We start from the raw sequence: 26108 nt of genomic DNA on the forward strand, positions 1-26108 counted from the left end.
ATATATGTTAGATTGCCAGTTTTATCGTTTTCTTCCCAGCTTTATTATTTGACAAAAAATTATATATATTCAAGGTGTACAATGTGATGACTGGATATAATTATACATTGTGTAATGATTACCAAAATCAAATTAATTAAAACATCCTTCACTAGACTTATTTATGTACTAGTTCGGTGGGGGGCACTTAAGCAAATTTGTCTTAGCAAACTTCAAGTAAACAATACAGAATTATTAGCCATAGTCAACATGTTGTACATTAGATCCCCAGAACTTGTCTTAAAACTGAAAATTTGTACCATTTGAGAGAGAAGTTTTAGTGTTACTGAAATCACAGACTTCTGACAGAATTTGCAGGATGCTACACACAACTACACAAAAGTGCAGACAATAGTTTCTTGGACCAGGAGTCAAAAAGGTCACTGTTTCAATACATTAGTCAAGCAGACAGGGCTATACTTTATAAATAAATATACATTATCTGGGGATATGTGTTTAAAAAATTCTTTACTCATATAATACAAAACAGGCTTGGGGATCAGTCTTGAAGCATGAATTTTTACCCAGTGGGCCATGTTGAGGGGGTTGCAGCACAGGCCCAGAAAGGAAAGCAGGCTGGGGCTCTGAGGGCTTGTGAGACGAGGACACTGGGCTGAAAAGATAGGGCTTCACTAGGCAGAGGGCCCCAGGGGTACCCCATACACAACCCTGCCTTGGCTTCTAGTCCAATTTGGTGCATCTCACACTACACAGCCCTGCCCCACCCTCGTGTCAGCAGGCATTCAGAAAGCCTCACACTTCTGCTCCAGTGAACACTGCCAGGATAGCCCTCTCAACTTCCACCCACCCGTCTTCTGCCCATTTGTTTTCTTCAATTTTTCTTCAATTCCACCACTACCCATCCTACCCAAGTCCCTTAGCCTGACAAGACCCAAGCGTCTCCACCCTACACTGCAGGGCAGTTAAGCAGGATCATATGCCGTGCCAGTGGCCTGCTCTGAGCTTTGGCCTCTCTCTGCAGTTGTATCTAATAGAACAAATATAGTAATTGTGGAGTTGAGCTTAAAATATTCAGACCTCAGGTTTCAGAGTCTGACTGGCCTGGGTTTGACACCTGCCTCTTAGAAGCTCTACTTCTGGCCAGGCACGGTGGCTCACGCCTGTAATCCCTGCACTTTGGGAGGCCGAGGCAGGTAGATCACGAGGTCAGGGGTTCAAGACCAGCCTGACCAACGTGGTGAAACCCCATCTCTACTAAAAATACAAAAATTAGCTGGGTGCAGTGGTGGGCGCCTGTAATCCCAGCTACTCAGGAGGCTGAGGCAGGAGAATTGCTTGAACCAAGGAGGCGGAGGCTGCAGTGAGCCAAGATCGTGCCACTGCACTCCATCCTGGGCAACAGAGCAAGACTGTCTCCAAAAAAAAAAAAAATTAGCCAGGCATGGTGGCATGCACCTGTAGTCCCAGCTACTCAGAAGGCTGAGGCAGGAGAATCGCTTGAACCTGGGAGGCAGAGGTTGTGGTGAGCCAAGATCGTGCCACTGCACTCCAGTCTGGGCAACAGAGTGAGACTCCGCCTCAAAAAATAAAAAGCTCTGCTTCCTTCTGGAAGTGACCTCTCTGAGGCTGTTTTGTCACCTGTAAAATGGGGATAATTTTGTTTATCCTAATTATCCCCATTTTACAGACTAGGAAAACAAGCATTGGAAGTGCCAATACTAAACTGAGGCGAACACACAAAATAAGCAACTTTTTCTCTTCACAGTTGGAAACACTGCCATTTGCCTTAAAAAGAAGTGTGTAAAAAACATTTTTTAATAGGAATAAAGCCAAGTAGTCTTAACCACTACTGCCCTAAATGTAAGCAGAGGCACCATTTTCTGCAGTGTGCATCAGGCATCTACCACAGGTGTACAAAGAAGGAAATATACTGATGTTAGAATGAAAGTGTTGCCATCATTAAAGCTTTCAGTTGGCCAAGTCAACTGCCCTTCATACTTGCTCCCAACACTCACCTCCCCTCCTCCACTCCCTCATCACGACACAGATGTACATTCGGTACCTACCTGTATGTTCGTCCACAGGTCTAATGACTGAACATGGCTGCATTTCACATACTTGACCCATGAAAGCAGGAGGCGTGCCCTCATGCACGACTTTCCTTTTTTAACACAATCACAAACCTTTTCCATTTAAATGTTACTCATGGCTGTGAAACTGAATCCACATGTTCCTAGCACTTTGACTCACCTACCCTGGCCTTAAAGCAAGACCCTTTCCCTATCTTTTTACTTATAGACGTTATCCCTAGTGTCCTAATAGGGATTGATCTAGAATGGAGGATTTTAACAGATTTTAACCATGTGTCATATGCTAGGAGCTGTGGAGCAAGACTCAGTTAACTATATGTAAGCTCCCATCCTGACACACTTTATGAAATGAGAAAGGAGCTGAGAGATACTTCAAGAGAAGGGTATGAAACTGAAGAATGCCTTGTCATCAAAGGGCAGGAAGTACCTTAGCTGGGTTATCCCAGTCTGGCACCTGGTCCTCAGTTTTTGCAAGTTCAGAAACTCAGGTCATCATTTCCTAGGAACTGGGTGGATTCTGGGAGATTGCCTCACACCAACCAAACTCACAAGAGATTCAGTAATAAGCCAGAGTGCCATTTTTTTTCCTTCACAATGGAAAATGAACCTGATACTGCAGTTTATCTTAACAGAGCACACCTACACTATGGGGAAGTCTACTTAAGAGAGCAAATAATAGATCGGAGGGTTGTCTGGTAAACTTAGATTCCCAAGTCAGCTGGAAACATATCTAGAGATAATCTCTTCCGGTAGAATAGTTGCCTGTGAGAAGTTTGCTCAAAGTACTGAAGCTTTATAGTTTGAATGAGTCATTTGCTAACCTGAGTCTCCAAACACCTTACTCTCGTGCTCACTTACAGAAATTAGAGATACAGGTATGGAAGTTAGTCCCACATGTAAGATGCCAAAGAATCCGATATGGAGAGATGTCCAAAAGCAAAACTCTCAGAAACAAATTTAATGAGGGAGGAGGCAAAGTGTCCAAATAAGAAAGATTCAAAGTGAAGGGAAAACCAAGGGTACAGTATCTCGAGAGCCAAAATAAGGGTTAAGAACAGATGGTCCACTATCAAATGTGACAGAAATAGATAATATTTTCCAAGTGGAAAATCACTTGTGACCTTTGAGAGTAGTTTAACAGAGCAATGAGAGTGGATGTCTGATTGCTAAGTCATCTCTAACTCATTCTTCATAGTTAAGTTTGCAACACAGGCCAGGCACTGTAGCTCACACCTGTAATCCTAGCACTTTGGGAGGCCAAGGTGGGTGGATTGCCTGAGCTCAGGAGTTCGAGACCAGCCTGGGCAACACAGTGAAACTCCGTCTCTACTAAAATACAAAAGAAATTAGCTGGGCATGGCGGCGTGCGCCTGTAGTCTCCGCTACTCGGGAGGCTGAGGCAGAATTGCTTAAACCCGGGAGGCAGAGGTTGCAGTGAGCCAAGATCACACCACTGCACTCCAGCCTGGGCAACAGAGCGAGACTCTGTCTCTACAAAAAAAAAAAGTTTGCAACACAAAGCAATAAGGTTTGTGATAACATCTTAATCAATGAATTGGTCTTTATTGGACAAATACCCTGCAGTCTGCACCGCAGGAGTCACCTTTTGTTTATGAGAGGCAGGAGACTACAGTGCAAAGAGCACTGGCTGGGAAGTCCAGGGCCCAAGCAGCAGAGTGTTCACTGGTCCTCAACTTTCAGAAGTGCAGATAGCCTCCTGTCTCTATGGATGAATGTGTTTCAACATTTCTGAGAGTGGGGCTAACTGATCAGATACCCCCACTGGCTCTAACCTTACAGCTCTAGCATTTGCAGTTCCCTCTGCCAGGAAATCTCTTCCCCCAGCTACCCACACAGCTCATTCCTCCTCCTCAGCTTTGCCCAAATGTCAAATTATCACCTTCTAGTTCAGAAGATCTTCCCTACTCTCCCTTTCCTTGCACAACCCAGGCCCCTTCCCTGCTTTACATTCCTCCATGACACTAATCACCATCTGATGTGCTGCTTTCCTCCTCTGTTTATTGTCATTTTTCCCCACTAGACTTTAAGTTCCATGAAAGAGATTTATTTTGTTCTCTGTTCTGTGGTGTGCTTGGCATACAGTAGATAAGCATCTGTTGAAGGAATGAATTAAATGCCAGCTGCAATCCCCAAATTACAGTAGATACACGGGAAACTTTTCTTTAGGAGGCTGAATTCTAACAGCATGATATCAAACAAGGATAGGGTCAATACAGAGGCCAGTGCTGTTTGGAAGTCATCATTTCAACGGTAACTCCTTCACTTGTGCTGGACTCAGTCTCCCCTCAGGAGACTCCTCTCCTGTTCAAAGTCAGTATTTTATATACTCAAAACCAACAACAAACTCCAGGTGTAACTTTATTCCACCTTCTCCAACTTCAGAGTTCCAACCTTAGAGGACAGAGCGTTATGTGGAAGGAGGGTAAGGACTTGATATGAAAAAAGTGGTAATGACATACCCCTGGTTCATTTCTGGGTTTCCTCCTAGGCCAATTCAAAACTTCCAAAATAAGGTCAGTAACACAGTAGGCTCACACTTGCATCACAAGCTGTTTAGAAAGTGTGCATAGATCTCTGACTCAGACCAAATGTCCTCCCCACCATGGGCAAGGGCTGGTGGGAAAGACACTCCCAGCCTTCTTCCAATACTAATAAATAACCTACAGAAAGAGCAGCGCTGGAGGCTGGCCCTTGAGCCACCCACTGCTACCGCTGTGGAGCCAGGCCTGCCTCATAGCCCTCTGTCTTCATGTCATTGAGCCCTAGCTCCTCATTTTGGTCAAAGGTGCGCTTGTAACGCTCCACCTTCATCTCAGGATCATCTTCAGGTGCATACACATTCTGCAAGGTCAAGGAGAGACAATCAGTGCTGCCGTGCCACTCCCCCTCTCTGCAGGCAGCTTCCAATTCCCACTTTCCCAAGAACATAATGAGTTTTGGGTTTTTTTCTTCTTTTTATTGGCCTCCAATTTCCCATGGCTAGACTGAACTAGTGGGTAGCAACACAGCCCACATGGGCCAGGGGTGGAAGACCCCAGCCCCAGAATCAGGGAACAATCCACCTATTTTGTTATATCTGCACCTTTTTATGAAAAGTATGACAAATGGTCTTAATCTTGGAAAGAACTTAGAAGAGTTTTGCCTGACCCACGGTTAAGTACTCAATAAATGATAAAGGTACATCAATCACCAGACTATCTCCTCAGTCAACTTAAAGCCTATCAGTTTCCTATCTTGGCCTCCGGATAAGGTACCATTTCTCTTCAATCCATAATCAGATTTGCAAAATGAAAACTCCAGAACTAGGACAAGAGCTTGACCACAGAAAAACAAAGGAGCCTCAGAGTATCCTTTTTTTTCCTTCTTTACATACACTTAAAAAAAAAATCCCCTGGCCGGGCTCAGTGGCTCACACTTGTAATCCCAGCATTTTGGGAGGCCAAGGCGGGCGGATCACAAGGTCAGGAGATCGAGACCACGGTGAAACCCCGTCTCTACTAAAAAAATACAAAAAATTAGCCGGGCATGGTGGCGGGCGCCTGTAGTCCCAGCTACTCGGAGAGGCTGAGGCAGGAGAATGGCGTGAACCCGGGAGGCGGAGCTTGCAGTGAGCCGAGATTGCGCCACTGCACTCCAGCCTGGGCAACAGAGCAAGACTCTCTCCAAAAAAAAAAAAAAAAATCCTCTCCCACACCCCCCTCTTTTCTCCCTTATGTATCTTCTAACTTCTGCCTCCTTGGTAAAAAGCAGTCCATTTAGAATCTAGTCTTTCAGTTTCTAGGGAAATGATACATATTAAAGGAAGATCAGAAAATGTATCTCTATGAAACATCAGGGAAGGTCTACTATACCTGCAAGTAACTGTTTCCTGCTGGATCATCCATAATAAAGTGGGCCTTCATGTTACCTTCGATGATCTAAAGGACAGAGAGAACACAGCAAGTAAATTTTACATAACCCCTGGTAAAAAGAGGCTATGTCAGGGGAGGAGGGAGGGATAGCATTAGGAGATATACCTAATGTAAATGACGAGTTAATGGGTGCAGCACACCAACATGGCACATGTATACATATGTAACAAACCTGCACCTTGTGCACATGTACCCTAGAACTTAAAGTATAATAAATATATATATATATGAAATGAAATAAATGAAAGTGAAGAAAAATCAAAAAAAAGAGGCTATGACTGCCAGACAAGAACCAACCCAATTTATATTATAGAATCCCCAAAAGTTTTTTTTTTTTTTTTTGAGACGGAGTCTCGCTCTGTCACCCAGGCTGGAGTGCAGTGGCGCAATCTCGGCTCACTGCAAGCTCCGCCTCCCGGGTTCACGCCATTCTCCTGCCTCAGCCTCTCCGAGTAGCTGGGACTACAGGCGCCCGCCACCACGCCCAGCTAATTTTTTGTATTTTTAGTAGAGACGGGGTTTCACTGTGGTCTCGATCTCCTGACCCCGTGATTCGCCCGCCTCGGCCTCCCAAAGTGCTGGGATTACAAGCGTGAGCCACCACGCCCGGCCCCCAAAAGTTTTAAGAATTCATGAAATTAGGTAGCTCTGAAAGTAGGGGCGAAAGGCTCCAAAATAAGGACTGTTAGAAAAGCCAACATCAGCAAGCTGTGGACTAGGAAGTGCTGGCCCAGTTGAAGGTAGAGGGAAAGGAATCAAGAACAAGGAGGTTAAATGAATGTAAGCTTATGGGAAACAGAATACATACACACCCCAGCCCCCTTCCCACAGCTCTCAGAACACTGCCAGCCAAGCCTTTACCCTCAGGCCAGGAAATGGAACGGCCACAGTCATTTAACCTCCTTGTTCTTGAGTCCTTTCCCTCTACCTTCAACTGGGCCAGCACCCCCTGGTCCACAGCTTGCTGATGTTGGCTTTTCTAACAGTCCTTATTTTAGATCCTTTCCCCTCTACTTTCAGAGCTACCTAATTTCACCAATTCTTAAAACTTTTGGGGATTCTATAATATAAATTGGGTTGGTTCTTGTCTGGCAGACATAGCGTCTTTGTCTGACTAGCCCAAGAGGAAAGACCTAACAATTCTGGCATTGGAGACCACCTCAATAAAACAGCTAAGCTAAACTCCCCTGTAATAAGCCCCTTGTCAACAAGGCTCACCCCCTACTCAGGTCTTTAGTCTGCTACTTGTAAGAAGACAATCAATGATTATCAGACATCTGAGCAAAGCCCTTAACATTGAAAGATGGGAAATCAAATAGGGAAAAAAAGGATGCAAGGAGAATAAAATGTCAAAAAAGATCCAACATCAGTATCAATAAGTGCTATATAAACTTCATGCTGAAAAAACTTGAAAAATAATAAGCCTCAAGAAGAAAAAATACTACATCCCTAAGACAGGATGCTATTTTTTAAAAAGCTCCTTGGAAAATAAAAGTTTTAGTGGAAATGAAAACCTCAATTGAAGGGTTGGAAAATAAAGTGGAGGGAATCTCCCAAAGTAGAACAAAAAAACCAAGAAACCAAAAATAGGACAAAAAAAAAAAAAGTAAATTATAGAAGACCAGACAAGTGAGTCTAATATCTAAAACCCAGGAGTTTTCAGAAAGAACAGGAAAAAAAAATCAGAAAAAAGATAATCGTCAATAGAATAATTCATGAAAGCTTCCTAGAACTGAACGAGTTTTCCAGACTGAAAAGATACATCTACCAAGTGCTTAGCCCAGTGGGTGACAACTGACCCACACCAAGGCACATCCTGAAATTTCACATCAAAGGAAACAAAGAGATCACAAGACTAGGTCACATATAAAAGACCAGGCATCAAAGGGCTTCAGACTTCTCAATAGCCAAACTGGAAGACTGTAGTGCAATGTCTTTGCCAAACTGGAAGACCATAGTGCAGTGTCTTCGAAATTCTGATAAAAAATTATTTCTATCCTAGAATCGTATTCCCAGCCAATAATCACTCTAGTGTGATAACAGAATAAAGACATGTTCAGATGTGGAAGGTCCCAGAAATTTTATTTCCCATGCACTTTATCCCAGGAAGCTACTGGAGAAGATGCTCTAACAAAATAAGGGAGAAAAACAAGAAAGAAGACATGGAATATAGAAAACCAGAAGAGGGCCGGGCACGGTGGCTCACGCCTGTAATCCCAGCACTTTGGGAGGCCCAGGTGGGCAGATCACGAGGTCAGGAGTTCGAGACCAGTCTGGCCAACATAGTGAAACCTTGTCTTTACTAAAAATACAAAAAATTAGCCAGGCGTGGTGGTGGGCGCCTGTAATCCCAGCTACTCGGGAGGCTGAGGCAGGAGAATCATGTGAACCCAGGAGGTGGAGGTTGCAGTGAACCGAGATCACACCACTGCACTCCAGCCTGGGCAACAGAACGAAGACTGTCTCCAAAAAAAAAAAAAAAAAAAAACCAGAAGAAGAATCCCCAACATGATGGTTAGATGTTCAAAAAATGGCGAGACATGAGCATGCAGCCTCTTGTTCACTGGAGCCCCAGGACTCTAAGTACTGACTGGCCAGTGACCTCTCACCTGTTCCATCTTCTGGCTAAACTCCTGTAGTTTCTCCGTCTGGCCAGGATTGGAACTGTCGCCCAATGTGAAAGGATTTTTGGTCACCTGCAATAAATGATAATCCAAATTGTGTGAATACTGGCTTTATATTTGTTAGGCCTGACCATAAACTAGGCAGGAGGTGGCAGTGGGTGCCCAGTCAGGGAAACTTGGTTTCCATTTAGCCCACATCACCTTTCTGACCAAGGCAGTCACTCCTAGGAGTCTATGGGATAATGTGCCAAGAACAAAACTGGCAATGTAAAACAAAATCAAAACATGTTCTTAGAATATGATCTCTAATACTAATTTGGAGAAGAAATGCAAAAAAAAAAAAAGTACGATTTACAAATACAAAATGCCCAACAGAGAATCAAGTGAAATAATTCATCAAGAAGATAAATATTTGGGCTAAGTCCACACATACATGTATGTTTTTTATGTTGGGAAGTTTTAGGTGCTAGAAGGACCCTCATCCCCTAACTTTACAGTAAAATAAATGACTTATCCAAGACCACAAAATAACTATAAAGTCCCAAAGTTAGGCCTGGAATTTCAACATTTCCCATAAACTTGTCTTCACAATCCAAAATAATATTTAAGTCTCTTAAGCCAGCTTTAAGGCAAAGAAACCCACAGTTACCAGCACCGAAAACTAGGATGTCTGAAGTCTTCCAGTCCCTCTTCACACAGCCAAATTGCTCAAAGGTGGTTTACACACTACTCAGGTGACTCACCAGTTCCCGGATGTCTTTCAGCAGCCCTTCCAGTGTGGTGAACTTGCCCCCGAGGACGGCCATTCCCAGTTCAAATTCTAGCTCTGGGATTTCCACACTGCAAGTCTCAGACTGTGAGAGGAGAGGTCAGTTTAAGCTTTAAGTCAGAAGCAAAGAAAGCCGACCAGAAGCCTCCTGCCCAATTAATACCAGCAGTGATAGACTGGGCACAAGGGAAGCTGTCCCAGTTTTCTCTGACTCCCTTGTTAAAGCTTGAGACTCACTCCTGTCCATCTGAACCACAGGAATGGATCCAACTTAATAAAGGGAAACTCAGTCATAGCTTCAAGCTGTCAGGTATCCTGTCATTAGGGGACAGACAGAGAAGAGGACCCAGATAGACACTGGAGGCCAAAAAGCTACCAGGTCATCAGAAAGAGCTAACAGGGTCACCTTCTAAATCTGCAATTCCAACCTTGGATTAACCCCCTCTGCTCAGGGGTCCTCAAAGCCAGGGAAGTAGGAGATACCTCATGTCCCTGAGCATTATTTCTAAAAGACAGCTTCCCCTAGATAGAGACAGCTTATCTAACTCATGAGGACGACAGTGACTTTCCCAAGCAGACTGTTACCTTGAGGAGGTCTCTGGTCATATCTGAGGCATCTGTGATATGGAGGGTGATCCTGGTGCCCAAGGGTTCTACTGCTCCTCCAGATTTCACCTGCACAGATCACAGTCAGGAGCAACAGAGAGAAGACCTGAGCCTCACTTGGTACCCAACAGACCTCGAGTGTAGGCTTGGACCTCCAATCAGTTAGGCCCACTAATAGCTACCAAAGAAAGAGCCTTCTAAACAGCAGTCGCCCAAACCAAAAACACCAAGTGCTGGCCAGGAACTGTGCCCAACCCTGGTAACATGCCAAAACTTATCCCAAATTGCCAATAAACTCTGAATTTACCTTAAAAAAAAAATGACTGTTGGGGTTGAAAGAGACTTTTAAGCATTTATTGCAGTCCTTTCATCCACTGCATCCAATGTGTGGGTCTCCTTTATAATATTCTGGTTAAAGAATTTAATTAGCTTATACTCAGATACACCCAGGAGAAGGGAATTTGTAATTCTCCAAGGCAGCTCATTCTATTTTCAGACAGCTGTATTGAGTTCTTCATCGTGAAGTCAAAATCTGCCTCCCTGAACTTCCACACCTCTGAGGAGTGGGTCAAAAGACTTCTTTCTTCCATATCATCAACCTTTAATATGTCTTAAACAAGTTATAGAATCTCTAACTTTTCTTCTCTAGGCTAATTCCCATTCCTTCAAGGGCTCCTCACCCTATACTAGACCTAAGAAAAAGACCCAAGCTACTCTACACCTCCTACCCCCGAGTCCTGAAGTACTTAGGAAGAATGATAGTTAAAAGGGGGTTACCCTTAAGCTAGTCTTCTTCCCAAATAATGGTGCCCACCCACCTCATTGGTCCGATGCCCACAGTTCTCGCAGTTGGTAGCCATGATGATAACCTCCTTAAAGTGAGGGATTTCTGGAAAACAGAGTTAAGGAAATCTACTTCCAGGCGAACAAGACCACCATCTGGGGAAAAACAAAGCCAAACCCCACACAAACATATGCTGGTCCCAGAAATGCAGGAAATATTCACAAGAGGCAGCCCACAGAGTCCTCCAGAAGAGGGCAAGTTCCCAACCCATGGTGATCCCTGTTCACACATTTGAAGGCATGGCTCAGGCCACATACACACAGTCTAGTGACCATGGCCTAATTTTCTCTTTGAACACAAAACCCAAGGCACACAGTCTAATCAAAGACAATATCCTCCTTATCACTGGGTATAAAGCATGTGCTTTCCTTGAAAGGGATGCTCCCAGCCTGATTATAATCTTCATGCCTGAGTCAGATGAAGAGCAACCCAACTGCTTGGCAAAAGATACGTACTAGCTTCATGTTGGTCTGAGCGGGGGCACTGCATTCTGGGCAGTTTGTGTTGAACTGGAGCACCTGGAACACAACATGGGGACAAAGGGTGAGCCCTCCCAGATGGGATGTTCAGGCTAAAGACACTCAGCTGGTATGCTGGTGGTCATCTATGTTGGTGACAAGGAAGACAGATGCTGAACAGCATCAGTCTCAGCCCACAACTCTGCTCCTTCCTCACCAGTAGCCAATGTGACTCACTTCATTTCTGAGATCTTCCTCTTCCGGCTTCTCTGCTGGTGCTTCTTCCTAAAATAGCAAAGATGCACATCGCAAGTTGGCAGGTATACCTCAGTGTCCCCAACACCCTGCCCTGGAGTGGGAGAAAATGCTCTGGCTCTCTTATGTCAGGTGCCACCTCATCAGTTAGAGAAACCACAAAGTAAAGCTCCAACCAAAGGAAGAACAGCACTTAAGATAGGATCACAGCCACTGCCATCCTTTCTGTGAAGTTTACCCAAGTCCTGGACATAAGCAAGATGAGAAGCACAAACAAACTGAGAATAGGGCACACAGAGCAGCAGCAGCAAAATAAGTTCCACCGACTCCAAGCAATCCAGAGTGCGTGATAATTCCAGAGCATTCTTCTGGATCCTTCAGTCCACTTACTTGGAGCCCCAGCATCTCTTCCTGCTGTCGGGTCCGGTTGTAGTGTGTGATCACCAGGGCATCATCTTTCTGAGGAGCATGTGGGTTTTCCACAAAACTGTTCCCTGAGGGATCATCAATGATCTAACAAATGGGAGAAGAGAGAGTCATTGCAAAAGGAAATCATAAACAATCCTACATCACCTACTATCGGACCACTCAGGCACCACAGTGGAAAATCCCAGCAGTCTTAATCATCCCTCCTCCCCTAATCAAGGGCAACTCCAGTCTCTCAGTACTCACCAGAGTGAAAGGGGAGGCTACTTGCTTTAGCTCCTTCAGTTTGACAATGAACTCATCAATTCTTTCAGCTGTAGCATCTTTGTTTGCCTGTCATGAACACAGAGTAAAGCATCAGCCCTGGTGTTGTACCGTATGCCCTGCCCCTTGTGATGCCCATGTTACTACCATTAGGAAGTCACCACCTATCTCAGTGTGAGTGGAAACAGAGTGACTCAGGCTTCACAATGAGATGTAGCAAACAAGCCTGAAGTTGACGGGTGGTGACAGGTGAGCCTCATTTTTCTCACTCATTCAACCATTTAGCCCAGGCACTCATGCCACGTTAGAGATACAATAGTAAATCTATCAGTTCTCTCATGGGACTCCCCAGCCAATTAAGGAGACAAATAACTAAAGATGCAGTTATAGTATATTACTTCTGTCATAATAAATATAAGATGCAATGGAATACTCAGGAAACACAGATAACCCAAGGGGATTAGGAAAGGCTCTTCAGAGGTAATGTTATATTGTCTGTCTGATGAGGCCTGAATATATACTGAGGGAGGGAAGTGGAAAAGACAATAATTATAACATATGCAACATCCTAGCAGCTCCAGCACCACCATATGCTTACCCAAAAAGTTTCCAACATTTAGTGAGGGACTATTCAGACACATGGGACACTCTAGTCAGACACATATAAGCAATTATTCCTTGAGCTGCTACAATCAGAAAACCTCAGCTTACCCTTCGTGCAGGCTGGTCCTGCTCCAGGCCAGAGATAGCACGGGTGATCAATCCTTCAACAGTGGTCAGAGCTTGTGAACAAGAACAAAAGACAAGTGTGACTTAGCCTTAGCTCTGCTATCAAGTGCCTGTATGACCCTGGGCAATTCACTTGAACTCCCTGGGTCTTAATTTCCTCATCCGTAAAATGAGAAGGCCAGGTGCAAGGTTCCATTCATGTCTGATAATAGTGATGCTAAAATTCTACAATAAACACACTATGGTATTACCATTACTTTCTACCATCTTGAGCTGTTTTACCTAAGCTTTACACTCATGATAAACTAATGAAGATCACAATGATTACATGGTAGAACCCATACACAAACCATTAGACCTGGCACCAGGGGGTTTGCAAGAAAGAGGGTAAGATTCTAGCTACATGTGAACAGCCCAAATACTGTGATCTTAAACTTACCTCCTTTCTGGCTAAAGGCAGGAATTTCAAAATCTAGCTCAGGAATCCTTGTGGCAGCAGAGTCAGTCTTCACCACTTCTCTGTTCATGTCCTGGGCAGAAAGGAATACGTTCAGTACAAAGAGGCTGCAGAACAGCTTATCCTCAAGTAATAACCAGACTGTCCCTTTCCATCAGACCCCAGCCCAGCTGTCTCTCCCTCTCGCCACTCCACAGGGTCCAGACTGCTCCTTTCAAACAGTACAGGTGGTGTGAGCCAGGCTGTCCAAATGGTGAGAATACTATTCATAACAACTACCGCTCATTTCATGCCCTCAGACAACATTTACAAAGCATTTTCACAAATCTTATCTCACTTGAGCTGATGACAACACCAGTACCATTTTACAAAAGAAACTAAGGCTAGGAGACATAGGGGGATTTATTTAAGATCCGACCGCCTGGACCAGAGCTCTGACTCCAGTCCCCGATCTCCCTCTAGAATACTGAGGTACCTGCTCTGAGGTCCTCTCACCTCCAGAGCCCTGACGGACAAAGTGTAGCGCACTCCCTGGTCCTGGATCCTGCCTGCCGACTGGATCTCCGTGTTGTTCCAGCCACAGTGCTCGCAGGAAAAGGAGCTCACTATTATTTCTCTGAAGAAGGGAATCTTGGTGAGCAGGAGGCGCGTCATGCCCTGGTGAAGTAGAAAGCAGCTAAGGAAAAAAATCCATGAAACTCCCTTTCCCCGCCCTACTATCTCCGGGCGCGCCTCGGGGTCCCCGGCCGGGCCCATCTGGCTGGGTCCGACCCCCGGCTCTTCCCGGCACAAGCCCTACTCTCCCGGCCGCGCCCCCGCCTCACATTGCAGTAACAGTTCATGCATAGCGACTCGATCTCGGTGGGCTGCTGCTCCTCGTCCTCGGCGCTGATGGGCCGGAACAGGTGATCTGGGGCAGGCGGCGGGGCCGGGGCGGGTGAGGGGGCGACGGCAGCCCCCGCGGGCCCCGGTTCCACAGCCCCGCTGGCCGCCATGGCTACCACGCGCAATTCAGACGTTGGCTTCCCACTTCCGCCGCTCTCGCGGCCCCACCCCTTCGTCACTTCCGCCAGCTGCCACCACCCTCGCCTCCCTTCTTAAAGAGGCCGCAGACTGCGGGCACTCGGGGAACGATGTCGTCAAGGGCTCCCGGTTCCCGGGTTTATATGGCTTCCATCGCCAGCCGGATCCACCTCAACTCAGCCGTTACTTCCCGCAAGACGTCCTCTTAGAACCAGGGCAGTTTTTTGCTCCTTCACAATAGCTCCACCGCACGGGGTTCTATTGGTCCCTGCGTCGGTCTACAAGAGCCTTGACGACAAGGGGCTGGACTTGTCCCTGAGGAATCCCTGAGAAGGTGCGCCCGGAGCCGGGCTGCTTGGTTCCAGTGTTGGGCCACATGCTGCTTGCGTGCTAGGTCGCCCCTCCGGGTGGCTCAGCTTCCTCCCCCCTCTCAATCCCTGAATCCCTCTGTCCCTTTCTGTTCTTCCCACTCCCTATTCTGTCCTCGTCACTACCTTCCCCAATCCCAGCCTCAAGTACACAGCCCTCATTTTCACTCTCACCTCCTCATCCCCATCATAGCCCTTGACCCATGCTTTTCCAGTTTCCTAACAACAACAAAAACACCTTTTATTATTTCTACGTTTCTAGCACTTCCTCTCTCCAGGTGCTGGGTCCACAACCCAGTTCTATTGCCAACATTGTCAAAATCCACGGTGTCAGGGAAGACCAGCCTGCAGGCATGATGAGCCTACATATGTGTGGGGTCTATGCTTTGGGGTTGGGGAGCAGGCAGGTGCTGAGAACCCTGGGACAGTAGGCTGAGCTGGGAGGAAAGGGGGCCAGACAGGGCAGTCCAAAGACAAGGGGCTGTGTTTACCCTTTCCACGTCCTCTACCACACCCCAGTTTCAGTTCCCAAGGGATCTATAGGGAGCATTTGTGCCCCTGAGTGAGGGGAGTCCCAAGAAGAGAGTCCAGCATAAAAAGAGGCCATTCAAACTCTAGAACAGCAGGAACAAAGGAGGCAGCCCACCTCAGGAATCTCAGGTCCACCAGGGCCACAGCTCTTCCAGACATAGCCTGCATTCCATGCACAGTGTCCTATGACAGGCTAGTGAACAGTGCAGGTGCAGAGGAAGGGCCCATAACCCAGGCCCTCCTGCCAGGTGTGACAGACAGCCGTTGTCTAGCCAGGATCCCTAAAGCAGAGCCCAGCCAGAGCCCCTTTGACAGACCTGGACTGGGAGGGGGTCGATGAGAAAGAGCAGCAAGGGAATGGAGTGGGTGATGGGTGTGCTTTGGGGATAGTGGTGAGGCCACTGCTTTCAGACATGGTCCAAATGAGAGTCATGCCAGGCAAATTTCTATCATAAACATCTATTTCATTTGAGCCAGAAGTCTAGGCTTCAGCTTGGGAGCCCAGAGGGAGGGGCTGGAGATGGGGAGAGCACACAGTATGCTCCCCAGAGGGTTTAAGGAGCTCCCACAGTCTGGAGGGTTCAGTCCCTTATTTAGGTGTAGAGCTATGTCAGGAAACATGGGCTCTGCCCTCTCCTATCACAGCCCGCACCTTTCGTACCCACCAGCATCAGAGCCAGCAGGGATATTCACACACCATCACATGTTCTCCCCATGATATTCTCCTCTTTCTCCCTTCCATTCCCCTGATAGCTGCCATGGCAGCCCTGGGGAGACAAGTGCTCCTCTCTGTGGACCAGCTGTAGCAGTGGCCACCAGGCAGCTAGAAGTGACCAGAGCCAAACTCCAGGATGTGGTGGCACAGGCTTCCAGCATCACGGCAAATAGGCTTGCAGATAATCACCAACATGCATGGTGCCTCTCCCCCTCCCTACTCCCTCACCCTTGAATGGAGTAACTCATGAGCATTCCCAAATGAGCACTGGAAGGCTGGGTTTGCAAAGCCTGGTGAATGTAATGCATCCAGATGGGGGAGTCGCAGGAGGCTGGATATGCAGGAGACAGCAGCCCCTTTGGTGGCCTCCCTGTCCTGCACAGGACCTTCCACCCTCCACCCAACAGGCCACTTTCAAGACTGAACCATGCTAGAGGCTCAGAGCCAGGGCTCCCCAAACAAGGAGCTGGGAATGGGCCTGGGCAGGTAGACCCTCAGGGCTCCCCCAGCTGGCTGTGGCCCTGGTCATGAAGGCTGTGAGTGATGTCTTCCCACAGGTCATCCAAACGGGCCTGCAGCTTGCTCAGAACCTTGCCACTGTCCGTTTGTTGAAACTCTGGGGCGAAGGCACTGTGGCCTGGTGGAGGTGGCGCCAGCTGCTGCTGGACCTCCTCAGTCTCCTGGTCGATGGCGCGAGTGAAGGCAGCTATCTGCAGGTAGGTGTCCTGGCGGAAAGCCTGAAGTCGCTGGCGCACCTCCTCGGAGAGCATCTGGGGGTCCGGGCCGGCCCCTTCCTCAGTCCCAGTGCCTGCAAAGGCTCTGCTGAGCTCTTCCCGCAGCTGGTCCAGGTTCTGCTGGATGCGTGCGTGCAGGGCCTTGGCCTTGAGCGTGAGCTTCCGGGAGAGCACCTGGACGCAGCGACTGAGGCGCGCGGGGCTGGCGGGGGCGTGCGGAGCCACACTGCGGTGCAGCTCCTGCACGTGGCGCCCGATGCCCCTCACCAGGCTCTCGGCGTATGGGTGGAAGAGCTCTTTGAAGCGGCCGGTGTGGTGCACCACGCGGCTCTGCAGTTCCTGCAGCAAAGCCCGCGCCTCGTCCACGCCCCCCAGCAGCTGGGCCTTGGTGTCTTCTCCCACCACGCGCAATTGCTCCTGCAGCTCCTGCACGCGCAGGGCCACCTGCTCCACCAGATCCATCGTGTAGGGCTTCAGTTGCTGCCGCAAGCCCTCCAAATTCCAGCCCACCAGCTCGTGCGCCTCTGCCATGTACGGCTGAAGGCGAGCCTTCACTTCCTCCAACTCCTCTTGCAGCTGCTGCCGCATGCCCACCGGGTCCTGTGGGAGCCAAGGAGCCTCGCTCCCACTCAGAGGCCTCAGCTTTTCCAGGAACTTGTTCATATTGTTGAGGTCTTGCTCAAGGCTGTCTTTCAGGCTCCTGGGGAAGGGGACAGATATCCAGGCCGTCAGACTGCTAGCCCTCATCATCTCCTATGTCCCCAAGTCATCGCTCACTGATCCTCTGGGGAAACCAAAGACGCAGGGCGTTGGCCCCAGAGTCGAGGGCTCTTGTCCTAGCCCTGGCCAGTCACAACTCCTCACGCTCGAAGCACAAACACATCGCCCACACAAATCCAGACCTACAACACTCTCCAAAGAAACATAGATGCGCCACATCATCCTTTGATTCTAGGGACTGCAGCGGGTGTCCTCCCGATTGATCCCAGGTCCCGCGCCTCAGTGAGCAAGGGGCAACAGCTACAGAGTTGTCAAGGCGGGGGCTGCCGGCAGAGGGCGCTGAAGAGCCCAGGATGGCCGGGATCTGCAGGCAGAACTAGCACCGCTCCTTTCCTCTGTCCCAGCAGCGGCCACAGAGGTTGAGGCAGCAGAAGCAGGGCATCATGGAGCACCCACAGTTTGGAGTTGGCCCAGCTATCTCCTCCCTTCGCCTACACCCCTTCCCCTGGGCACTCACGTGGGCTCGCGAGCCATCTTCTGCTGATGGATCTGCTCCACCCTGCCTTTGTCCCCGCTGGTCTGGCTGAAGTAGTCCCAGAAGCCTTTCCGTGCCTGGATGGCCGAAAACGCTGCGGAGAGGGACTAGGTAATCAGGGCCTGGGCTCTCCTCCCCTAGGGTGGACAGGGCCCTCAGGCCAGCCTCCACCCACACCCCCACGTTGAAGTCAGGGTCGGAGACCCACCTGAAAGAAGAGCCAGAGCCCAGGTGAGCACGGCAGCCATGCTTGCCATTGTCTGCTCTGAGAAGACAGGTGGAGGGAGGCCTGGTTAGGGGAAGAAGCAGAGGAAGGGACATGGCGCAGGGGACTTGCCCAGGGGCCCTCTGCAGGGGCAACTGCCCGAAATCCTGTTACCCCTTCCTTGGGCTGGGGAGCACAGAGCTGTTGGGGCTCAAGAGGACGACCTAGGTGAGTCAAGGAGGCTAGGGTGTCTTCCTCAGACACGGGAAGAGGGCGTGCTCTTGCTACCTCAGTCACGTAGCAGAGAGCGTGGTGCTCTAACCCCTTCGCAAAGGTCCCAGACCCCAGGAACAGTTCCCTAGGCCACTTCTACCACCTCTCCCCTGCCCACCTGTCTCCCTCCCTCCCATTTCATGGTGGGAAAAACTGAACCATAACGAGGGCGAAGACGCAACTCTGCCACAGTGTTCCAAGAGGACGTCTTATGGGCCACCCCAGGCTCTCCCCTGAGGCCACCTGCAATGCCCTCCCTTAGGACTGTGACCCCCATCCCTCTGCCCCAGCTGCTCACCTGTTCACGTCTGGGCACAGAGAGCAGACATTCTGCTTTATACTCCAGGGCCCTGAGCCTCTGGCACCAATTGCTCTGAGTAAATACCACGTGAAAGTTCAAAAGAAATTGACCTCAGCTGCCTCCCAGCACTCACCTCCTGCCCTTTCCCTGGCACCCAGAGGGTTAATGAGTGCCCTGGTATCAGGGGCTGCCCCAGTAGAGGAGTGCTTCCCAGGAGCCTTACTGGGGATGGGGCTGAACTCCTCACCCAGTTTCTCCCAAACTCCATGACCTTTAACCTTCCCGCTGACCTGCTGGCTGGCCCATCAACAGAGGAGAACCTGTTTGCCTGCCAAGGGCCCCTCTCTTACACAACTACCCAGAGTCACTGTGTCCCAGCCGGCAAGACGGACAGTGTTCACCTGCCAGCCAGAACCTGAGCAGCCCCTGACAACTTCGCTACAGGCTCCTCAGGCATCCTGGGGAGAGCCAGCATTCATAGGGTTAAAGACCCAACCACATCCTTCTTTATGAAATAATCCTGGAACAAGCAAGGGAAGCCAGGCAGGGTGAAGATGAGATGGCAAGAGGCATCTCCGCCAGGGACTCTGAGCCCCAGGAACTAGAACAAAAGTAGGACTTGCCCCATGAGGAAAAGCTGAACTTCACTTGCAGGGCCTCTGAGGAGAGCAAGCCCAAATGCTCAGATCTTCTCTGATGACACACCCACTCCATCTACAGTACTCATACACACACATTCACAAGCTCCCGATTCTTGGTCCTAAATGCATCTTGAATCAATCCCCTCTCCTCCATTTCCACTACTATCATTGCACCAGTTGTCTGTCACCTTGATTGCATTCATAGCCTCCAACAGGTCTTTCTGCCACACTCCTGCCCATTTAATTCATCCTCCACTGTGGCTCATCCTGACTCATTTCCAGTCTCATCTGCTGCCACATAAAACCACGGCATCCCCTGAGCCTTTATATAGGCTATTCCCTCTGCTTGAAATAGCCCGTCCCCTAGTGAATATATATTCATTTTTTAGAGTTAGTTTGTATTAGTTAGAATTAGACTTGTCTGCAAGCGACATATATGTGTGTGTATATATATATACATACACACACATATATATTTTATGTTCTTGCATACATATATGTATATATGTGTGTGTGTGTGTATACACCCAAGATACTGCTCTTACCACTCATACTGACATCTCATTGGCCAGAAGTTAGTCACATGGCTACACTTAGCTGATATATATGTATATATAAATATATATATACATATATATATATCAACAGAATAGCTTAAACAAAATGGAGCCTTATTTCTTTCTCATGTGAATGTAGGCCAGCCAGGGCTGCTTCTATCTTATTGCACTATTATCGTCAACAAGATGCTCATGTCCAAATTCCAACTGCTTCACCTCCAGCCACCAAATTCACCTCCCAGGGAAGAGGAAGGAGGAAAAGGAGAAGGACATGTTCCCTCCTTTTAAAGACACATCCCAGATACTGCTATTACCCATCGTACTGACATCCCATTGGCCACAACTTAGTCACATGGCTACACTTAGCTGAAAAGGAGGCTGGGAAGTATAGTTTTTATTTTGGATGGCTGTATGCCCAGCTGAAAAAGGACTCTATTACTCAGGAAGAAGAGAAGAAAGGATTTGACGGGACAGTAGTAGCCCCTGCTGCACAGCTCCATATCACTCTGAATGCCTTCTTCTGCCTTCACCTTTTTCTGCTCTGGAGATAAACTGACTCCACATTATTCACACAACACTGTATATTCCTGGATTATAGCACTTACTATCTAACTGCACAATAATTTGTTGATGAATCTGAGAGCTCTTTGAGTGCAGGGGCTTTTTCTAATTCATCTCTATATCCACTAGTGTGTTTTGCACACTGCCTAATACAAAGTTGAGTGACTGAATTCAATCATTCATTTGATTTAGGAACTGAGGTTGAGGAGATCAAGTGGCCTGTCCATCATCACACACTAAGAGTTGCAACCAGAATCAGAACCCAGGTGCTTGGCTCTGGTGGTTCGAGAGAGCAGAGTATGACCAAGTCACGAAGGGGCTTGTGCAAGCAGTCACTGAAAGGTACATGATGGAGAGATCACTCAGGAGGGTGGCCAGACAGAAGGCAGAGGAACTATTTAGGGATATTTCAGTAATCCAAGTGATAAATGAAGGCCTGAAGTATGGCACGGCAGTGATGGTTGATAGGTAAGTATATATTGAGGGCTACTAAGGCAGCAGAGTTGATAGCACTTGGTGACTGATTGGATGAGGAAGGTGAAGGAGAGGAAAAAATCCCAATAATTCCCAGGTTTCTGAGCAACTAGGGGGATGATTTTTTCTTTCACCAACAGCAGAAGCCTCCTAAGGAAAAGCAGGTTGGGACAGGAAGTGAGAGGTCAGATCAACAGGAGTCCTAACTTGAACCTAAGCTGGGTTTCAGATAGGCATAGGGCAAGCCCAGTTGAGGTCTGTTTGCATAATGGCTAAGAAGCCTTCTAAGAGAAAATTCATTTGAAAGGAAAAAAGCAACAGAAACTACCATCCAGTCACAAAACTACAGTCATCAAAGGAGAAGAGAGACTCACAGTATTTGGGAAGGGTACATTTCCAGGGAATGAAAAAATATGGGAGCGGAGAGCCACTGAAATTGACTTTGGGTGATTACTTGTACCCACAGGCTAGTGTTGCCTTGCGCCCAAAGGCTGTCCACTGGAGATGTTCTGGCAGTTGGATACAGATGTCTCAAGCCCAGGGGAGAAGTCTCGGCTGGAGACTGAGTTTTGGGAGTCATCAGCAGATAGGAGCAGTGGAAGAGTTGGGAGTAGATGAAATCTCTAGGGAGAGTACGTGGCAGGAGAAAAGAAAAATGCTGAGGTCAGAAAACACCAGTATTGGCCAGGTGCAGTGGCTCACGCCTGTAATCCCAACACTTTGGGAGACCGAGGCAGGTGGATCACTTGAAGCCAAGAGTTTGAGATCAGCCTGGCCAACATGGTAAAACCCTGTCTGTACCAAAAATACAAAAAAATCAGCCAGGTGGGATGGTGCACACTTGTAATCCTAGCTACTTGGGAGGCCAAGGCTGGAGGAGTGCTCAAACCTGGGAGGTGGAGGTTGCAGTGAGCTGAGATAGGGCCACTGCACTCCAGCCTGGGTGACAGAGTGAGATTCCGTTTCAAAACAACAACAACAACAACAACAACAACAACAACAACAAAAGAAGCCTTTGGCAGAGAAAATTAATGCTTTCCAAAGATCCATGTGCTGTGCTGTACTTCCCAGACTCCTTTGCAGTTAGATTGGGGCCATACAGTTAGTTCTGGCCAATGGACTGTGAGCAGAACAAAATGGGTTACTTCTGTTTGAGGACAATGAAGAGTGGATGTGAGTTCTCCATACTTTTTCCTTCCTTCGCCAACAGTGGAAGCAAAGAACTCCAAGCTGGCACCGTTGCAAGAGGGAGAGGGTCTATATTCTGAGTTAGTGCTTGGAGCAGCACCTCCCACCTAAAAGAGGGGCAGAGAAGTAGAAGTATAATCAAAATAAAGAAGAATCACAGAAAGAAAATATATTAGTTAAATTATATATGTGGCTGCTCTGAGAGAGACCCAAAATAACAGTGGCTTACAAAAGTTAGAAATGTATATTTTCTCCCATACAAAACTTCACGCTGGTATGGGAGCACTGCTCCACAAAGCTGTCCAGAGTCCTAAGTTCCTTCTGTCTGGAGGTTCTAATATCCCTGTGTGTTTCCCTTGCCCACATGATCTAAGATATCTTACCACCATGTCCACATCCGGCCACTGGAAAGGGGGCAGGGTGGAGGAGAGGAGAGTGTAGAATGTACTCTCCTTTCTTGTTTTTTTTTTGAGACGGAGTTTCACTCTTCTTGCCCAGGCTAGAGTGCGATGGCACCATCTCGGCTCATCACAACCTCCGCCTCCTGGGTTCAAGCGATTCTCCCGCCTCAGCCTCCTGAGTAGCTGGGATTACAGGCGTGTGCCACCATGCCCAGCTAATTTTGTATTTTTAGTAGAGACAGGGTTTCTCCTTGTTGGTCAGGCTGGTCTCGAACTCCTGGCCTCAGGTGATCCGCCCACCTCGGCTTCCCAAAGTGCTGGGATTACAGGCGTGAGCCACTGCGCCCGGCCACTCTCCTTTATTTTAAGGACAAAACCTAACTTCTTCTCCCATCCCCCTGGTCAGAACTACTTGTAAGGAAGGTTAGGAAATGTCATCTTTGTTTTGAATGGGCCTGAGCTCAATGATCAGTTAAAAATCAGGGATTCTACCCTCATACATTGCTGGTGGGATTGTACAATGGTGCAATTTCTTTGGAAAACAGTTTGGCAGTTAATCTATGGTTAAACATGGAGGAGTTCTCCTATGACTCAGCAATTCTACTCCTAGGTATAAAACCAAGACACATGAAAATACACATCTGCACAAAAACTTGTGCATTAATGTTCATGGCAACATTTATTCATAATAGTCAAGAAAATGGAAACAACCCAAATGTCCATCAATTGATGAATGGATAAACCAAATGTGACCTATCCATATAATGGAATATTATTTGGCAGTAAAAGGGGTTAAAGTACTGATACCTGCTCAACACAGATGAACCTGGAAAACATTATGCTAGGGGAAAAAAGCCAGTCACAAAAGACCACATGTTGTAAAATCTCATTTGTATGAAATGTCCAGAAAAGACAAATCGGTAGAGACAGAAAGTAGACTAGTGGCTGCCTAGGGCTATTGGGGGGAGGGGAGGTTGGTTGGGGAGAAATAGTGAATAACTGCTAATGGGTGTGGGGTTTCTTTGTGGGATGATGAAAAAAGTTCTAACCTTAGATTGTGGTGATAGTTGTACAAATCTGTGAATATACTAAAAACCATTCAATTGTAGTGAATGTTATGGTATGTGAATTATATCTCAATAAAGATGTTTCTAAAATCGGGGATTTTATAACTGAGAAAGAAGGGAAGAATAAAGTTACAGAGGTGACTTGCAGCCTCTGCCACACCAAGGATGAAAAGGTTTCAAGAGTGAAGAATTAATGGCTTCCCACCATGGCGGACTGAGCTGAGCTGAGGTTGTGTTTTCAATGCTTTTCTATCTCTACTTCTTTTTTTTTTTTTTTGAGACAGAGACTTGCTGTGTCACCAGGCCATGCAGTGGTGCGATCTCGGCTCACTGCAACCACCACCTCCCAGATTCAAGCGATTCTCATCCCTCAACCTCCCAAGTAGCTGGGATTACAGGTGCACACCACCACACCCAGCTAATCTTTGTATTTTTAATAGAGATGGCGTTTCACCATGCTGGCCAGGCTGATCTCAAACTCCTGACCCCAAGTGATCCGCCCACTTAGGCCTCCCAAAGTGCTGGGATTACAGGCCTGAGCCATCCCCCCGGCCTCTATCTCTACTCCTAAAAGAACCATTTCTGACCACTTAACACCCGTTAGAATGTTATTTTAAAAAATAAAAGCCAAAAATAACAAGTGTGGGTGAAGATGTGGAGAAGCTGGACCGCTTGTACACTGCTGCTGGGAAGGTAAAATGGTGCAGCTACGGTGGAGAACAGTACGGCAGTCCCTCAAAAAATTAAACCTAGAATTACCTTGTGACCCAGCAATTCCACCTCTGGGCATATATCCAAAAGAGTTCAAAGCAGGGACTGGAGCAGATATTTGTATGCTCGTGTTCCTAGTAGTATTATCCACAATAGCCAAGGGGTGGAAACAACCCAAATGTCCACTGACAGATGAATGAATAAACAAAATGTGGTATATACAGACAACAGAATATCACTTAGCCTTAAATAATGACAATCAGGGGCCAGGCCTAGTGGCTCACTCCTGTAATCCCAGCACTTTGGGAGGCCGAGGCGGGCAGATCACTTGAGGCCAGAAGTTCAAGACCAGCCTGGCCAACATGGTAAAACCCCGTCTCTACTAAAAATACAAAAATTAGCCAGGTGTGGTTGTGCATGCCTATCATTCCAGCTACTTGGGAGGCTGAGGCAGAAGAATTGCTTGAACCTAGAAGGTAGAGGCTGCAGTGAGCTGAGATTGTGCTACTGCCCTCCAGCCTGGGCGACAGAGCAAGACTGTGTCTCAAAAAAAAAAAAAAAAAGAAAAGAAAAGGAAATCTGACACACGCTATAACATGGATGACCCTTGAAGACATGATGCTAAGTGAAATAAGCCAGTCACAGAACGACACATACTGTGATTCTAAGGTATCCAGAGTAGTCAGATTTGTAGAGACAAAGTGTAATTCTGGTTTCTAGGAGAAGTGAGGAAGGAGAAAGTATTGGTTAATGGGTACAAGTTTCTGTTTGGGAAGATTAAAAATTTCTGGAGCTAGATAGTGGTGCACAACAGTGTAAATGTACTTAATGCTACTGGACTATATACTTAGCTACAATGTAAAATAGCTACAATGGTAATTTTTATGTTACATATATTTTGCCACAATTTAAAAGGGAATTTCTCATACTCTAATGGTTTTTTGCTGATAACCCAAACTTAAAGAGTCTGTGCTGTAGGCCGGGCGCGGTGGCTCACGCTTGTAATCCCAGCACTTTGGGAGGCCGAGGCGGGCGGATCATGAGGTCAGGAGATCCAGACCACGGTGAAACCCCGTCTCTACTAAAAATACAAAAAAATTAGCCGGGCGTGGTGGCGGGCGCCTGTAGTCCCAGCTACTCAGAGAGGCTGAGGCAGGAGAATGGCGTGAACCCGGGAGGCGGAGCTTGCAGTGAGCCGAGATTGTGCCATTGCACTCCAGCCTGGGCGACAGAGCGAGACTCTGTCTCAAAAAAAAAAAAAAAAAAAAAGAGTCTGTGCTGTAAAATACAACTGCGCTGGATTGTCTTTTTGCAAATAGCATTATCAGTGCCCTTTCTAAGGTCTTTTATGAGATGCAGAGGGGACACTTGGAACTATTAATACATTTTCTAGAATCCCTTCTCTCTGTGAGCCTAGGTTAGAGTCAGCCAGCATGAGACGGAAGAGGAGAGGCCATTATGTTTCAATGCTGGTTGCAGACAGAAGCATGGACAGGCTTGGAGTTTAAAGCAGCTTCTGGATGACCTTCCTAGGAATCACATGCATTGATATTACAGGCATAATAAGGCGAGCTTCCCATTTGTAGCCACTTACCAATGAGCGTTTGAGAGTCACTCCTTCTGAACTGCAAACCGAAATGGTCATTCCT

At 47.5% G+C, this 26108-nt stretch overlaps 2 protein-coding genes and 1 long non-coding RNA gene across 6 annotated transcripts; 1 reads left to right on the forward strand and 2 right to left on the reverse strand.

Moving 5' to 3' along the window:
* Window positions 1-4456: 4456 nt before the first annotated feature.
* On the reverse strand, window positions 4457-14515 carry ZPR1 (ZPR1 zinc finger). Of its 2 annotated transcripts, XM_055273239.2 has the most exons (14): window positions 14279-14515; window positions 13950-14111; window positions 13437-13527; window positions 12980-13050; window positions 12251-12337; window positions 11969-12091; window positions 11561-11608; window positions 11317-11383; window positions 10840-10910; window positions 10001-10090; window positions 9390-9500; window positions 8632-8718; window positions 5963-6028; window positions 4457-4952 (listed from the first exon to the last, which is right to left on the reverse strand). In XM_055273239.2, exons 1-14 carry the CDS (start codon window positions 14447-14449, stop codon window positions 4818-4820), a joined length of 1380 nt encoding a protein of 459 aa, XP_055129214.1. In that variant the 5' UTR covers window positions 14450-14515; the 3' UTR covers window positions 4457-4817. The 2 variants fall into 2 exon arrangements, with proteins under 2 accessions (XP_055129214.1, XP_055129215.1); XM_055273240.2 differs by lacking the exon at window positions 13950-14111 and having other exon boundaries at window positions 14279-14488.
* LOC129479702 (uncharacterized) lies at window positions 14513-26108 on the forward strand. Of its 2 annotated transcripts, none has more exons than XR_008656765.2 (5): window positions 14513-14811; window positions 16649-16807; window positions 17950-18191; window positions 20811-20960; window positions 25877-26108. It is a non-coding gene; the product is annotated as an uncharacterized lncRNA (long non-coding RNA). The 2 variants fall into 2 exon arrangements; XR_008656766.2 differs by having other exon boundaries at window positions 17953-18191.
* APOA5 (apolipoprotein A5) lies at window positions 15807-18897 on the reverse strand. 2 transcript variants are annotated; one of them, XM_055273242.2, is made up of 4 exons: window positions 18857-18897; window positions 18289-18345; window positions 18063-18174; window positions 15807-17525 (listed from the first exon to the last, which is right to left on the reverse strand). In XM_055273242.2, exons 2-4 carry the CDS (start codon window positions 18335-18337, stop codon window positions 16586-16588), a joined length of 1101 nt encoding a protein of 366 aa, XP_055129217.1. In that variant the 5' UTR covers window positions 18338-18345; window positions 18857-18897; the 3' UTR covers window positions 15807-16585. The 2 variants fall into 2 exon arrangements, with proteins under 2 accessions (XP_055129217.1, XP_055129216.1); XM_055273241.2 differs by having other exon boundaries at window positions 18289-18369.

Source organism: Symphalangus syndactylus, chromosome 3 (genome assembly GCF_028878055.3).
Source record: "Symphalangus syndactylus isolate Jambi chromosome 3, NHGRI_mSymSyn1-v2.1_pri, whole genome shotgun sequence".
Taxonomy (NCBI): Eukaryota; Metazoa; Chordata; class Mammalia; order Primates; family Hylobatidae; genus Symphalangus; species Symphalangus syndactylus.